The sequence below is a fragment of the Oncorhynchus tshawytscha genome, linkage group LG13 (genome assembly GCF_018296145.1).
Source record: "Oncorhynchus tshawytscha isolate Ot180627B linkage group LG13, Otsh_v2.0, whole genome shotgun sequence".
Taxonomy (NCBI): domain Eukaryota; kingdom Metazoa; phylum Chordata; class Actinopteri; order Salmoniformes; family Salmonidae; genus Oncorhynchus; species Oncorhynchus tshawytscha.
The window spans coordinates 63,668,558-63,682,147 of NC_056441.1; the positions used below are offsets into that span (position 1 = coordinate 63,668,558).

Below are 13,590 nucleotides of genomic sequence, written 5' to 3' on the forward strand. Positions count from 1 at the left end.
TATCTCTACTTGCACATCATCATCTGCACATCTATCACTCCAGTGTTGATGCTAAATTGTAATTATTTTGCCTCTATGGCCTATTTATTTCCTTACCTCCCTACTCTTCTACATTTGCACACACTGTACATAGATTTTTCTATTTTTCTTTTCTATTGTGTTATTGATTGTATGTTTGTTTATGTGTAACTGTGTTGTTTTTGTCACACTGCTTTGCAATTGTAAATGAGAACTTGTTCTCAACTGGCCTCCCTGGTTAAATAAAGGTGAAATAAAAAAAAGGTTGAAGAGAACAACTCTACAAACCTTGTATGACTGTTCAAGGCCTTCCACACATTCCCCTTCGTCTGCCGCCCATTACTGTATGTAAACATATTCAAGGCATTCCTCTATGGACTAACAGCCTTGTGTGTTTCACATGTGGAATCATCCATACACATCCCGGGTGATGACACTGAGGAGAGGCCACTTACCAGTTGTGAATGTCTAAGGTTGTTGCAAAGCACTATGGGCGAGCGGGTGGACATTTTGAAGCGTTGTCTGTAACGGCTGATAGATGCAATGTGTGAAGCAAGATGTGTAATTCAGGGCAAATTATTGCTTTGTGGATTGGCATGTTTATTGTACAAGCAGAAAAGAAGGGCCACATATACTGAATATCTGGTAACTAGAAGTTGATTTGTATAAAATAATCTGATATATAATCTTGACAAGAAACACAGAAAGGGAGAAGAGGCTTTGCTTGTAACTTCAGTAGTCCTATTGGTTGTGCTCAGAATAGATTAGAATAGATTAGGCTCTGATGGCTGTGGCTGATGTAGCATGATTAGAGCAGGTCCCAGGCTGACCAATAAAACAGATCAGCCTGACCATTAGAGCAGGTCCAAGGCTGACCATTAAAACAGCCCATTAGACAGACAGAGGCTGCATTCCTTTAAGACAGGCAGTTAAGCGTGTGTGTGTGTGTGTGTGTGTGTGTGTGTGTGTGTGTGACAAGGGGCTGAGGGAATTTACTCTGGGATCGGGTCACAAGCCTTGGGGGCAGATGTAACTGGACTAGGGCAGGGTGAGGGGATAGGCTCTAGGGCAGGGTGGTGTTTGTCTGAGAAGACCGGTGTGTGCCATTGTCTTTCTGCAATCTATTGGCTAACCCTGGGGCAAGGTCAACCAATCAGAATGTATTTACTCTGTAGAAGAGACAAGCCATGGATACATGTGTCTGATGCCTGTGAGCATTTCCAAAAAGTGTGTGTGTGTGTGTGTGTGTGTGTGTTTGCTTGCGTGAGTATACGCGGATGCCTGCATTCCCTAACCATTCACACCTCTCTTGGCTTCAGCTGATCGACACGCTGTGTGTATGCGTGCACGTCCGCATATGTGTTTTAAAGCCTACCTTCCTCTCCTGTCTCTCTCATTAAAACCCAGGGGTACAGCTCAGTTCCTATTCCTCAGCTACCTAATGTGAGGTGGCCTTCTACTGGGAACTTCGGCATAAAACTCTTTCATTAGTCGGGTTAAAAAGAAAGAATTAGCCTGTAAACATGCAGTTATTCAATGAAAATAAAACTTAAATCGATAGTCTGGTCAAGTCAGACAATGTACATACTTGGCTCAGTGGTCAAACTGCACAAAACTTAGACAATAGCCTGTATTTAGTCTTATTATTTAATGCCAGAACACAGGAATGAACTGTGGCTAGTCATGTTTAACCAAGCCAGTGTATTTAAAGGGTAGAGATTAATGGTTAGGCTTAGATAGAACTGGCTGTAATGAAACGTTGTTGCGTGGTTGCACAGAAACGTTGTAGCATGGTTGAAGAGAAACATTGTTGCGTGGTAGTGTTAAGCACCTATCAGTGTCTAAAACGTGTACATATACACGCAGCAGTGTTCTAGAACATTTGACCACTGGCTTTCATACTTTTCGAATCCTCAGTGCGGCTTATGCAACTTCTCCAACGGTCAACACATTCAAATAATAGAGGAGCTGCGTTGGTTGGAAATTTTGGGGAGGTGCACCTCGCGCGGCTGGTGGTCTTAGAGACGTGAATCAGTCACAATGGGACGTCGGACTAACGTGTCTCGGCGTCTGTAGACTCTGAATTATGCTTTAGTGTCACAGGGCTCACCTTGAGGATCATCTCAGCGCGGGTCATCCCCTTCACGACTATCTTGGTGTAGCTGGCTGGGGCCTTGCGGACCACCTGAGAGCCTATAGAGGGCAGATCCAACAACACTGTCTTCAGGGAGTGGGTGTCCAGGAGGAGCTGAAGAACAAAGCAGAAGAAGAAACAATGTTACCAATAAAACTAGCTGAATTATCAGCTACAGGTAGCAAACAAACAATTGTCAAAAAGTTATTACGGAGACCATAAGCATAATTCTACTTAGGTAAAGGCTAATGACATAAAAGGGTAAGTATGTTTACCTGTTCAGCCCCCACCATGCTGATAGTCTTACACCTGAACAAGTGGTTGATGAATTTAGGAATGAAAGAGCTGAGGGGGAAAAAAAGACAAGATAGATTCTTGTCAATGGGAGTACCAAGTCTTCCTCACACTCATTGACGAACAGTGAAGAGGGAAGTAACTCACTTGGTGAACTTGATGCAGAACTGGGTGAAGTATTTTCGTGTGGAGGCCAGGTTATCTCTGATGATGGGGACGTTCTGTTTGATGTGCATGATGACTGACGTCACATAGGGACTCTGGTCACCTACATGCTCTACGCTCTGCCATGGCATCTAGAGGGAAGGAGACCAAGAGGGACAGTGAGGGAATGGTTGAAAGTGAAAATAAAATATGACAGTGTAAGGAGAGGAATGCAGTGGGTGTCCCACCTTGCTCATGGCAGTGAGAGCAGGGTCACAGGCAGCGTCCAGGTCCTGAACAAGCAACTGGATACTGTTGGAGATCACACTGATAGACACAGAAAGAGAGTTGACCGTCATGGGACTTCACATCCAATTATTCCACTTTATCTCAAACTATTGTTAATTTTGAGTTGGCAGAAATTGCTCCTAGGATTTGGTACGTACTTGCTGAAGGTGTCCATCTCTCCTGTCAGGTTGATTCTCTCCACCAGGTTCTTATCCACCTTCTCCTTCAGCTTCTCCTCCAACTGACACAGACACAGAATAGTTTAACATTAAGTCTAGGCCCGTTTGAGTGTTTGTGTGTGTGTGTTCTAACCTGCTGTGTTGTGGCCAGACAGTACTCTGCAGTACTGAGAATGCTACAGATGAGGCACAGCTCCTCTACAGTGAACTTAGCAGCCTCCGAACCCTCCTTCTCCTGCAGTAGACTCTTGATGGTCAGTCCTCCACTGTTACTGCTAGTCCTGAGAGAGACAGAGAGAGAGAGAGAGAGAGAGAGAGAGAGAGAGAGAGAGAGAGAGAGAGAGAGAGAGAGAGGAGAGAGAGTGTGTGTGAGAGAGAGATTGAGAAAAAGAGTCAATAGTTCTCTCGTGAATTAGGGACAGAAGTCTGCTCACATGAGCTCTAAAGGGAAAACTCTGGGACCTAGTGTGAACTGACAAGCAGAAACTCCTGTCTCTAGTTACAGGTTATAATTTAAAGCAAGTTTTGTATAATTGAGACAGCCAGAGACATACACACAGACAGAAGGGCATGGTTACCATGGCAACATGGCTAAACCGCCTCCCTCTCATTAATAAACGCCACAGCCGAGATTTCTGGGAAAACCAACACAGCTCCAACCCCCAAATGGCCCCCTTTAAAACTCCACAAACCAATACACACACACACACCACACAAGAGGTCTGTGTGTGTGCATGTCTATCAACCACAGTGAATAATAGGTCTTATAATGTGGCCAGCGAGCCAAAGATGTTTTCGCTCATGAAGTATTAGTCCTCACCGCGATGTAAACATCTCCAGCACCACATGACATGCAAACCCAGACGACTAAACACATGAACTATCAAACAAACCCCGGAGAATGACGGATCACTCTTCTGAATGAACAAACTTTGTCAGATTCCTTCATCAAAAGGGAATTGAAGCAAATTATAGCATATATCATCTTTCAGAATTTTAATCTTGCTTTGACAGAAGCATTTGTCCCAGTCCAGCTCCTAGCAGGCCACAGTTTATACTGGTTGTCATAGTTCAACTTGTGTTAGAATATTTTCCCTAGCGAAGCCAGAAACCATCCAAAAAATGGTTTGAATGAAAACCAGAGTACACGGTGGTCTTCCAGAACCCGTACTGGGAAGTACTGCAACCTGCCATCCTGGTTCTAGGGCCCAATACAGTATGTGAGCAGCCTGACTAAAAAGCACATAAAAAATAATTACTAGACCTACATCACACAAATAAATCTGATCATCATTAGGCTAGGCTGTAGTAAATTACTTGGGCAGGTTTCCAGACAGTATCTTCCAGGCATACTCTCTGAGGTACTTCTGGAAGATGGTGGTGAAGGCGATCATAGGTTCCCCTGTGCTGAGCTGAGAGCACTGCACCATGCACTTCTTATAGTAGACAAACAGGTCAGCACAGCTGGGCAGCACCGCTCCACCGTCCTCCGTGCCCGCCTTGGGGGGGCCCTGTGCCCGGAAGTCTGACACGAAACGGTCAATCATCTCCCCCAGGTTCCTGACAACAATAACAATAACACACAGTTCAGTGATGAGCCCCAGATACCAGCACACACACACACACGCAGGTTGACATTTATTGCCATGAATCTTGCCCTGGAGGCAGAACTGAGCGATTTACACTAGATGGGCCAGCTGAAAATTCAAAATTGGCTTCATCATAAATATTCATAAAAACTAAAATTAGCTTTTTGGTCTAAATGTAAGGTTTAGCATTAGGGTTAGCAGTGTAGTTAGGGATAGGTTTAACATGTTATGGCTTTGTGGCTGTGCCAGCAAGTGACCACTCTGCAGAGCTGCCTCCAGAGCAAGACTCATGACAAACGCCAACCTGCCACACACAGTTCAGTGATGATAAAATGGAAGAGACAGACAGACAGGGTAGGAGATTCTCCCTCTATTGCGGCTGTCTTCACTGTACTTTGATATCAATGTCTAAACGGCTGTTATGGTCTATTACTTTACCCCACTGTTACTGTAAAATGAAGCCAAGGACAAAAAACGAAATCTACTTTCTATGAACAATCAGGTCACTATTCTCTCTCCTGTTGTATTCCATTGAGACAAGCTGCTCTGGAAACGCCTAATGTAGAATCGTCTGGCCATGTCTGTTGTGAAAGGAAGCCATAACCAGATAATGTAAGTCCCAGTCAGACTGACAAACACTAAATGCTCCAGAGATCCAATACTAGGGTTTGCCACGAGATGAACAAGCCTCAGATAAGTGCCTCTTTTCTGTGGAGACCACACATCTGAGGGGGAGGGTGGAAGGAGGTGAGGGAGAGGAAAGAGAGTGAGAGAGAAATAGAGAGTGAGAAAAAAAAGGAGTAGAGAGAGGGAGGAAGAGAAGGAGAAGAACGATCTGCTGCAGCACCACTTTTCAATCCCTCTTTCTCAGCATCTGTGGTCATGCAGCTCATAGGAACCATTTCAGCCCCAGCAGAGAGAAACCGAAAGAAACAGAAACAAGAGGGAATGACAGGGCTGATGGAGAAAGGAAAAGTACTGGGCACACAAATCTGTGCCAGGTCTCTACATCACTCACACACAACTCACTTGTCCTGAGACTCGATGTAGACATAGAGGTGAGACTCGAAGCACTTGGAAATAATGCCATGGAAGGGGTTGTCAGGAGCCTTGTGCTTCTTGGGCTGGGGGAGCGGAAAATGGTCAACAATGTAGGATGTAATTACTACTCATGATTTCTCTCTTGGGGATGAGTATTTTCTTTCCAAAGTCATCCCGTAAAAGGTCCTATCAAGATCCTTCTAGAGATATTCCCATAATGAGTCACCATGACACAGGAAATAACCTCAGTAGGTCAGCCTATACCTATCAAGGTCAATGTTCAGACAGGGTCATCTCAAACATGTCTTACCCTATCCAGATCCTCCTCCATCTCTGACCCATCCTCTCCAATCTCGTCCTCCAGGAAAGGGTTGGTGGACTCCAGTGGTGTCTCCGGCTTCTTCACCTGAAAACAACACTAGTGTCAGCAATGATGGCCCGAAGATAATGATGATGATGAGTGTGTGTGTGTGTGTGTGTGTGTGTGTGTGTGTGTCTAACCCCGGGCCCGTCAGTGAGGGTGCACCCAGAGAAGCGCTTGGCGAGCAGCCCCTCAAAGTTGGTGGTCCTCTGAATGGCAAAAAGAAGCAGTTTGACCTCGATCTCTTTGGCCCGCGTCCGCATCACTTTGGCCAGCTCTGTCCTGGATGACACACAGACATATAGGGTTGTCAACACATCACATTGCAGCATGAATGATTGTGATAGCAGGTCAGTGCTCATGTAGGCTAACAAAGACTAAATCAACTGTATAGTGTTCAGATGATAGAGGAGTACAACTATTACAACAGTTGATAGAATGTGATCACGGTGAGGCTCTAGCTGTCAACAGTTTCCAGTACAGGGTGTGTGTGTACCTGGTGATGTGGCAGAACTCCACAGCGATGCGTTCAGTCATACACCACTCTTCAGGGAACATGCGTCCGTACTTCTCCTCATAGTCCACCAGCTGACGCTTAATCCAGGCGTAGCGCCGGTCAATCTTATCCAGCCAAGCTACCTGAGTCAGGTCAGTGGACAAACACACTTTCAGGTGGAGGATCCACAGACGCACTGTCACAATACTAGCATTATTTAAGATCAGTCAATGTACATCTCAATTATGATTCACATGATCTACAAAGGAAGAAATACTAGTTTGTGTTTGGACCACAAACTAAAATATATATTTTGTGTCCATTATCCCCATTTGTACCTACCGAAGATACCTCGTGTAATGGACCCAAAATGGCCGCCTTAGTTTAAAGCGTTTTAACTACTTCGCAGATGTGAAACAGACCATCATAATATCAGTAAAAATATATAAAATACCCAGTTTATGCTTCAAAACCAACTTTATAAGAAGTTTTAAAAATTGGTTATATTTTACTTTAATTCCATGACGTACATTAAGGCATTGTTGGCAGAATCAATGGATGCAGTTCAATATAATTCACCAATACATTTCTTGGTACTCCACAAAATATTGCTATCAGGTTGTAAATCACAGCTGGCCTGGTACATTGTTTGCTGCCTCCACCCATTTGGGACGTACCGTTTCAGTTTCAATAACTAAATATTTAGAACATAAACAGACGACTGAACTAAGGCTGGGAATGTTAATACAATCAAACTAGCCAGGGAAATGATCACAAGTCAGTCATAACGTGGCTAAAAGGCTAAGGCACGTGTCAAATACAAGGCCCACGGAACGAATAGGACACACAAGCGAGTATAACAGTTGAGTCATCTACTTTATGAAATTACAGCCTGATACGCTGGCATCAGTGAATTCAGCAACATTTGAGAAGTAGCCTAGGCTGGCTACCCAACTACAGTACAATACATTGTGAGTGTACCATATAGCAATGCTGCATTCAACAGCTGCGGTGATCCATGCAGTGCAAAACATTTTTAAATATTAAATACTTTTTGATTAGGGTCGCACCATATTATGCACAGCTGCAAGCACAGCAGAAAAGGCTGGACAAATATTTATATTATTGTTTGTTTTAATGTTAAAATGCTATATACAGCATCCTGTATACATAATTGGACATAAATGTCCGTATTTTTTTTTGCAAATAAAATAATTGCCTATTTGGTTTGCAGTTGCACACTTTTTGTGTGAAAACAAATAGTCTGGCACACAAATACATTGTGCTTTTTAAATATGGCTCGTGCGCTGATTGAGTTTGACACCACTGGGCTAGCATATCTATTTATGTAGCTAGCTAAAAACACAGAGGCTAACGTTAGCTAGCTGGCTGCAGGGAGGATGTCATGTCATTGGATAAGAGGGTGAGTGATTTACTTTTTCCTTCATATCGTTTTTCAGTGGCTACAGCTAAAGATACAGGTGTCATTTGGTTAGTTAGCAAGAAATGTGAATCACTTTGCTAGCTAGCTTTGCTGAACTTGAACTACTTATCCACAGTTAGCATATCTCTTAGTTGTCAATCAAATGTATTTGGCATCGATCTAATGGGCAGGCAGGCAAGTTCACATTTATTTGTCAAAACTCAGTTAGGACAAGCATGCATTGGCAGACAAGCTGCAGAACACCGAGCAGGGTACTATTCACCATCGTTTATCAGTGCAATTTTGATGGCCAACAAGCTACAATGTTTGAGAGGGTTTACCTAATGTTCCCTTGTTTAGCTCATCTCGCTCTGTCTAGCATTCGTTTTTGGGTCTTGTTGCTGTTGATGTGCATAGGCAACTGAGGTAGAGATAGCCTATCTTTTCGTGGTTGTTTGATGAATAGGACTGTGAAGTTGCCAGATGTAAGAGGACTCCCAAGTGGTAATTTACACATTCGTAGAAATCCATGTATTTAGTGGCGAAGGAGTTCTAATGATCTAAAGCCGCGCTGTTGCTACTGCCTGTAAACACACAGTCCAGTTCGATGTATATGATGGCAGGCCCGTGTGGCAAATAGCTTATTTGCATATAGGCCTACTGTAGCTCTGATTGGCTATGGCGCACCGGTCTGCATAGACTCCGGTCCTGGACAGGGGCCGATGTTTTTATTCGATTTTATTTACTGCAGTGTCTATTAATTGTCCAAACGCACAGCCGCTTTGCCACTCTATACTGATATAGAAATTTCACAAATGCCTTACTATACATAACTCCAAAACATTCTATGAATTTATGTAAACGACCATATTCAAATTCTTGCTTGTCAGAATCATATCATATTCCTGGGAGTGTATATGAACAGATTTTAATAATATTTAATTTTGCTAAAACGCTGTCAGTTCCACTTTAATGCTTAGCAGTACAATAAACTGAAACTTACATCCTGATTCTCCTGGAAGAGCACCATGTACTCAGAGAGGTGCTGTCTGATGAACTTCTTGATGATCTCCTGTTTGATGCGGGGGTCCAAGACGTTGGCCACAAGACAGGCATCCCTCAGAACATTACTGGGTCCCCCTGCTCTCTGGGGATATAGAGTACACAAAATACCTTGGGTAAACACATACATTATCTATTTAATGTATAGTCACACAGACAATTATTTAATGACGCACATATATCACACAAGGCATTCACCTTTGACCCCTGAGCGGGGAAGGCCTCTTCAAAGTCTGCCAGGATCTGAGTCCCCAGCTCGCTTTGGGCCACTTTTACCCTGTGGATGACACAAACAGTGGAGAAACATTGAGAAAACACTGCCATCATGAAAGCTGGAGCGGTGTTTAGAGCTGGTGTAGCATAACTGTAGATATTTTCATCATGAAACAGTTTCCAAAATGGTAGCTAGGTTGGGTGTGACCCACTGGTAAGTTGTGACTGACTGGTTTCAGGCTAGTGGTTTTGTTTACTCATTGGGACAGACAAATTCCAGAAGAGTTTATTGGGTTACACAGTACAGCACATAGTTCCATGGTGGGAACCAGAACATCTGGCCTAATGTGAAGAGTGAATCTGGTGGGGCATTCAGAGTCCAATCTTAGAGCAACAAGAAGAACCTTCCAGAGTAAACAAGATGGATGCCATGCCACAGGGTGGGCAGTGCCCTGCAGATGCCCCTGACAATCAGTCAGACCAATGCTCCAGCTGTCCCTCTGTCTGGTCATCCCACCAAATGTTTGTCAATTTCTTCTGAAGACTCAGTATTTTCCATTGAACCTTTTCCAGATAACAAAACAGTGGTGGTAAGAGAGTGTGTGGGTGGCTTTGATGGACACTGGACACACAACTCTGGATAAACATAAGTTTGTGGAAGAAAAAAAAAACACATACACACTTCCTTACTCTCCTAAATTCATGTTTTTATCATCCACTCCAAGGCAAACAGAGCAGATAGCATAGCTAGCTCCCCCAGCCAGAGGGACATAGGGACTAGCTGGGTTGAAGGCTGAACACAGACCTTACTCTGTAGTGATGGTATGGGGTCTGGACTAGTGCTTAACACACCCCAGAACTGTTCCTGTGGAGGGGAAAGAAGAGAGAGGACAAAGGCCTACTCTTTCAATCACACACACAAGAGCAGATACACAAAGAAACACTCTCGCTCTCTCAATCACACTTTTCCTCTCTGGCACGCACACACAAGGACACTCTCTCAAACACACCCAGCCAGTGGAAAGCACAGCTCAAGCCCTCAGTGGAAAATGTCTGCATAAAGGAGTTCCTATTCAGTGCATCTCCTTCCTGTGTATTTCAGCAGCCTGCAGCCTCCTCTCCTCAGTAAATATAAAACAGGGTCTGATTCTGATGAGCACAACAGAATTCCTCTGGGCTCAACAGGCCTGGCCTGGGTTGGCTGTCAGTTCAGAAAGGGAATGTGTTGCCCATGTGTGTGCATGTGCAGGGGTGTGTGCGTACATGCGTGTATGGTTACCTCTCTGAGAGCTGTCTGATTTGAGGGATTCCCATGTATTTGTGGAAGTGCTCCAGGACGTTGACTACACCCTGTAGCAGGTTAGCCACCTCTCCATACTGCCTCTTCCTCGTCATTGCCCTGGGACACACACAGATCACATCACTGACAGTTCTAGCTTGGAGTTCTGGCTAGTGGATACACATACGAGCAGCCACTTCAACGTGTAGTCAATGGTATATGTGCCAAACTAAGACAAGGTAAGGTGCTGGGTCTGAGGCAGTAACAGTGCACAATGGTTTCCAATGATCTTTAGTATTCCTTTTTATGTGCCAACTCCTAACTTGAGATGCACATAGAGCTACATTTTCACAAATCTTCCATTGACATCAATGCATGCATTACAAGAAAAAGTCTGAGTCGCCCACAAGTATTTAACTTAGGATTCATCCCTGTGTAACTTCTAGATCGGTGCTTTTCAAACTATGGGTCGCAGCCCACCGTTGGCACTCCCCTCCACGCCCATAGGTGGCACTGTGAGTACCCACTCTAGAGAGTCCACACCCCCGGCCAGCATGTGCAGGTGGTTGAGGGTGGTGATGGAGGTGGTCAGGTGACGCTTAGCATGGTCCAGCTGTTTGATGTCCCGCGTTATCTCCTTGACCTAAGAGATCGAGAGAGGGAAGGGTGGGTGGGGGAGAGGAGGGGAAAGCGGTAGAAGAGAGTGAGGAGCGGAGAGTGGAGGGGCGAGGAGTAGCGAGAGAGGGGATGGGGGCGAGGAGCAGCGAGAGAGAGGATGGGGGCGAGGAGCAGCGAGAGAGAGGATGGGGGCGAGGAGCAGCGAGAGAGAGGATGGGGCGAGGAGCAGCGAGAGAGGGGAGGGGGCGAGGAGCAGCGAGAGAGGGAGGGGGCGAGGAGCAGCGAGAGAGGGAGGGGGCGAGGAGCAGCGAGAGGGGATGGGGCGAGGAGCAACGAGAGAGGGGGGTCGAGGAGCGGTGAGAGAGGGGAGGGCGAGGAGGAGCGGCGAGAGAGGGGGGCGAGGAGGAGCGGCGAGAGAGGGGGCGAGGAGGAGCGGCGAGAGAGGGGGGGCGAGGAGCGGCGAGAGAGGGGGGCGAGGAGGAGCGGCGAGAGGGGGGTCAAGGAGCGGCGAGAGAGGGGGGCGAGGAGGAGCGGCGAGAGAGGGGGGCGAGGAGCGGCGAGGGGGGGGCGAGGAGGAGCGGCGAGGGGGGCGAGGAGGAGCGGCGAGAGGGGGGCGAGGAGCGGCGAGAGGGGGCGAGGAGCGGCGAGAGAGGGGGGCGAGGAGCAGCGAGAGGGGGGGGCGAGGAGCAGCGAGAGAGGGGGCGAGGAGCAGCGAGAGAGAGGGGGGCGAGGAGCAGCGAGAGAGGGGGGCGAGGAGCAGCGAGAGAGGGGGCGAGGAGCAGCGAGAGAGGGGGGCGAGGAGCAGCGAGAGAGGGGGCGAGGAGCAGCGAGAGAGGGGGAGAGGGGGCGAGGAGCAGCGGGAGAGGGGTGGCGAGGAGCAGCGAGAGAGGGGGGCGAGGAACAGCGAGAGAGGGGGCGAGAAGCAGCGAGTGGAAGGAAGAGGGGATAGAAGTAAAGGAGCAGAGAGGGGCGAGGAGTAGAGACAGAGGGAGGAAGAGGAGGGGATAGAAGTAGAGGAGCAGAGAGAGAGGGGGCGAGGAGCAGAGACATCTGTTTGAGCTGAAACATAATTGCTACAACATACCCATTGAGGGAGGGGTTCCTCTCCATTGTTCCCTCTCCATCTTTTACCCACCCAGCCCAGCAGCCTTCCTGTGACCCCCCCATACACACACACACACTTTGTTCTTCTATCCTCGTGGGGCCTAAAATTAATTTCCATTCAAAATCACATTTTCCTTAACCCAGAACCTAACCATAATTCTAACCCCAATTGTAAACCTATCCCCTATGCTTAAAATAGCCTTTGTCCTCCTGGGGATGTGTGAAATGTCCCCACGGAGTAATAATTTTCCTTGTTTTACTATCCTTGTGGGGAATTTAGGTCCCCACAAGGAGAGGAAGAACCAACCCACACACAGCAGGAGGTTTACCTCCACTACATTGTATGTCAGAGTCCCCTGGAGGCACCCTCAGTCACACACACACACACACACACACACACACACACACACACACACACACACACACACAGAAGCTTTAGACAGGGTAAACAAGATGGCTCCTGTAGGAGAGTCTGGCTGTGTTTTGTTTGTTTACTCACCATTTGCTCAGATTTCTCAGCCTTGTCCTTAATGTCTTTGATTTTACCAAAGAGCTGGCCGATGGCTACCTGAGCCTCCTCCAGTGCCTGGGAGGGAGACAAAGGAGAGAGAGACAGGGTTGAAAGAGGTCATTTAGGTACCAGGACTCTCTAAACAAGTTTACTTTCTGGCAGACATCTCTTCAGACACAGTGGGATGTAGCTGACATCTAGCAACAAAGGCAAAGAAGGATTCTTTTCAACTTCTCTATCGTCCCTTAGCCTGGTACCAGATTGGTTTGGCGTGACAATGGCCATAGGAGTTGGCAAATCAGCACAATAGACCTGGGACCAGGCTATTTAGTCTCTCCTTACAGCAGGTCAGAGGCTAGTGTTCACGTAAGAATTTGGCTCTAGGTTTCAAGATTATAGGCTAATCAACCCCATCTGTTTAGTAGGAAGAACCAGGGAAATTCTGGAGTCATGCTATTCTCCTCTCTTCCTTGTCAGGTTGTATTTATAGGCACCCCAGTAGGGGGATGGAAAACCAAGCAAAATAGCATGATGAGAAACCAGAAGGAACGGCATGGGGATGAGAAACTTCTCCCACAGTTTGCGCTCACATTCCAGTCGGTAAGAAGAGCGGTCTCCCTCTCCTGCCAGCAGCTGCACAGAGAGATATCCTACTACCCATTCCCAACCCCATATCCATGTATTTGAACCCCAAAAACCCATGTTATAGACTGACTGGCTAGACAGAAGACCTGCTCATGACATGTGTTATCACATCACTCAGAGAAGGGTGTCAAGCTAAATGTCAAATAAAGTGCAACTCTGGTCAAAAGATGTACAGTCTCTCCAATCCTCTA

The 13,590-nt window shown here is 46.5% G+C and overlaps 1 protein-coding gene across 2 annotated transcripts in view; it reads right to left on the reverse strand.

The window, feature by feature from the left end:
• LOC112246895 (vacuolar protein sorting-associated protein 53 homolog) overlaps positions 1 to 13,590 on the reverse strand; it is a 31,501-nt gene that overhangs the window by 6,141 nt on the left and 11,770 nt on the right. The window contains exons 5-20 of one of the 2 annotated variants that reach the window (XM_024415491.2): positions 12,743 to 12,829; positions 11,049 to 11,164; positions 10,522 to 10,641; positions 9,228 to 9,306; positions 8,971 to 9,114; positions 6,545 to 6,687; positions 6,189 to 6,330; positions 5,998 to 6,093; positions 5,676 to 5,770; positions 4,375 to 4,617; positions 3,191 to 3,338; positions 3,037 to 3,119; positions 2,839 to 2,917; positions 2,594 to 2,742; positions 2,428 to 2,497; positions 2,129 to 2,266 (exon numbers count right to left, since the gene is read on the reverse strand). In XM_024415491.2, the coding sequence (XP_024271259.1) occupies positions 2,129 to 2,266; positions 2,428 to 2,497; positions 2,594 to 2,742; positions 2,839 to 2,917; positions 3,037 to 3,119; positions 3,191 to 3,338; positions 4,375 to 4,617; positions 5,676 to 5,770; positions 5,998 to 6,093; positions 6,189 to 6,330; positions 6,545 to 6,687; positions 8,971 to 9,114; positions 9,228 to 9,306; positions 10,522 to 10,641; positions 11,049 to 11,164; positions 12,743 to 12,829 (1,932 nt within the window). Of the gene's footprint in view, positions 1 to 2,128; positions 2,267 to 2,427; positions 2,498 to 2,593; positions 2,743 to 2,838; positions 2,918 to 3,036; positions 3,120 to 3,190; positions 3,339 to 4,374; positions 4,618 to 5,675; positions 5,771 to 5,997; positions 6,094 to 6,188; positions 6,331 to 6,544; positions 6,688 to 8,970; positions 9,115 to 9,227; positions 9,307 to 10,521; positions 10,642 to 11,001; positions 11,165 to 12,742; positions 12,830 to 13,590 lie in introns of those variants that run through there. The other variant, XM_024415492.2, reaches the window with a different exon arrangement.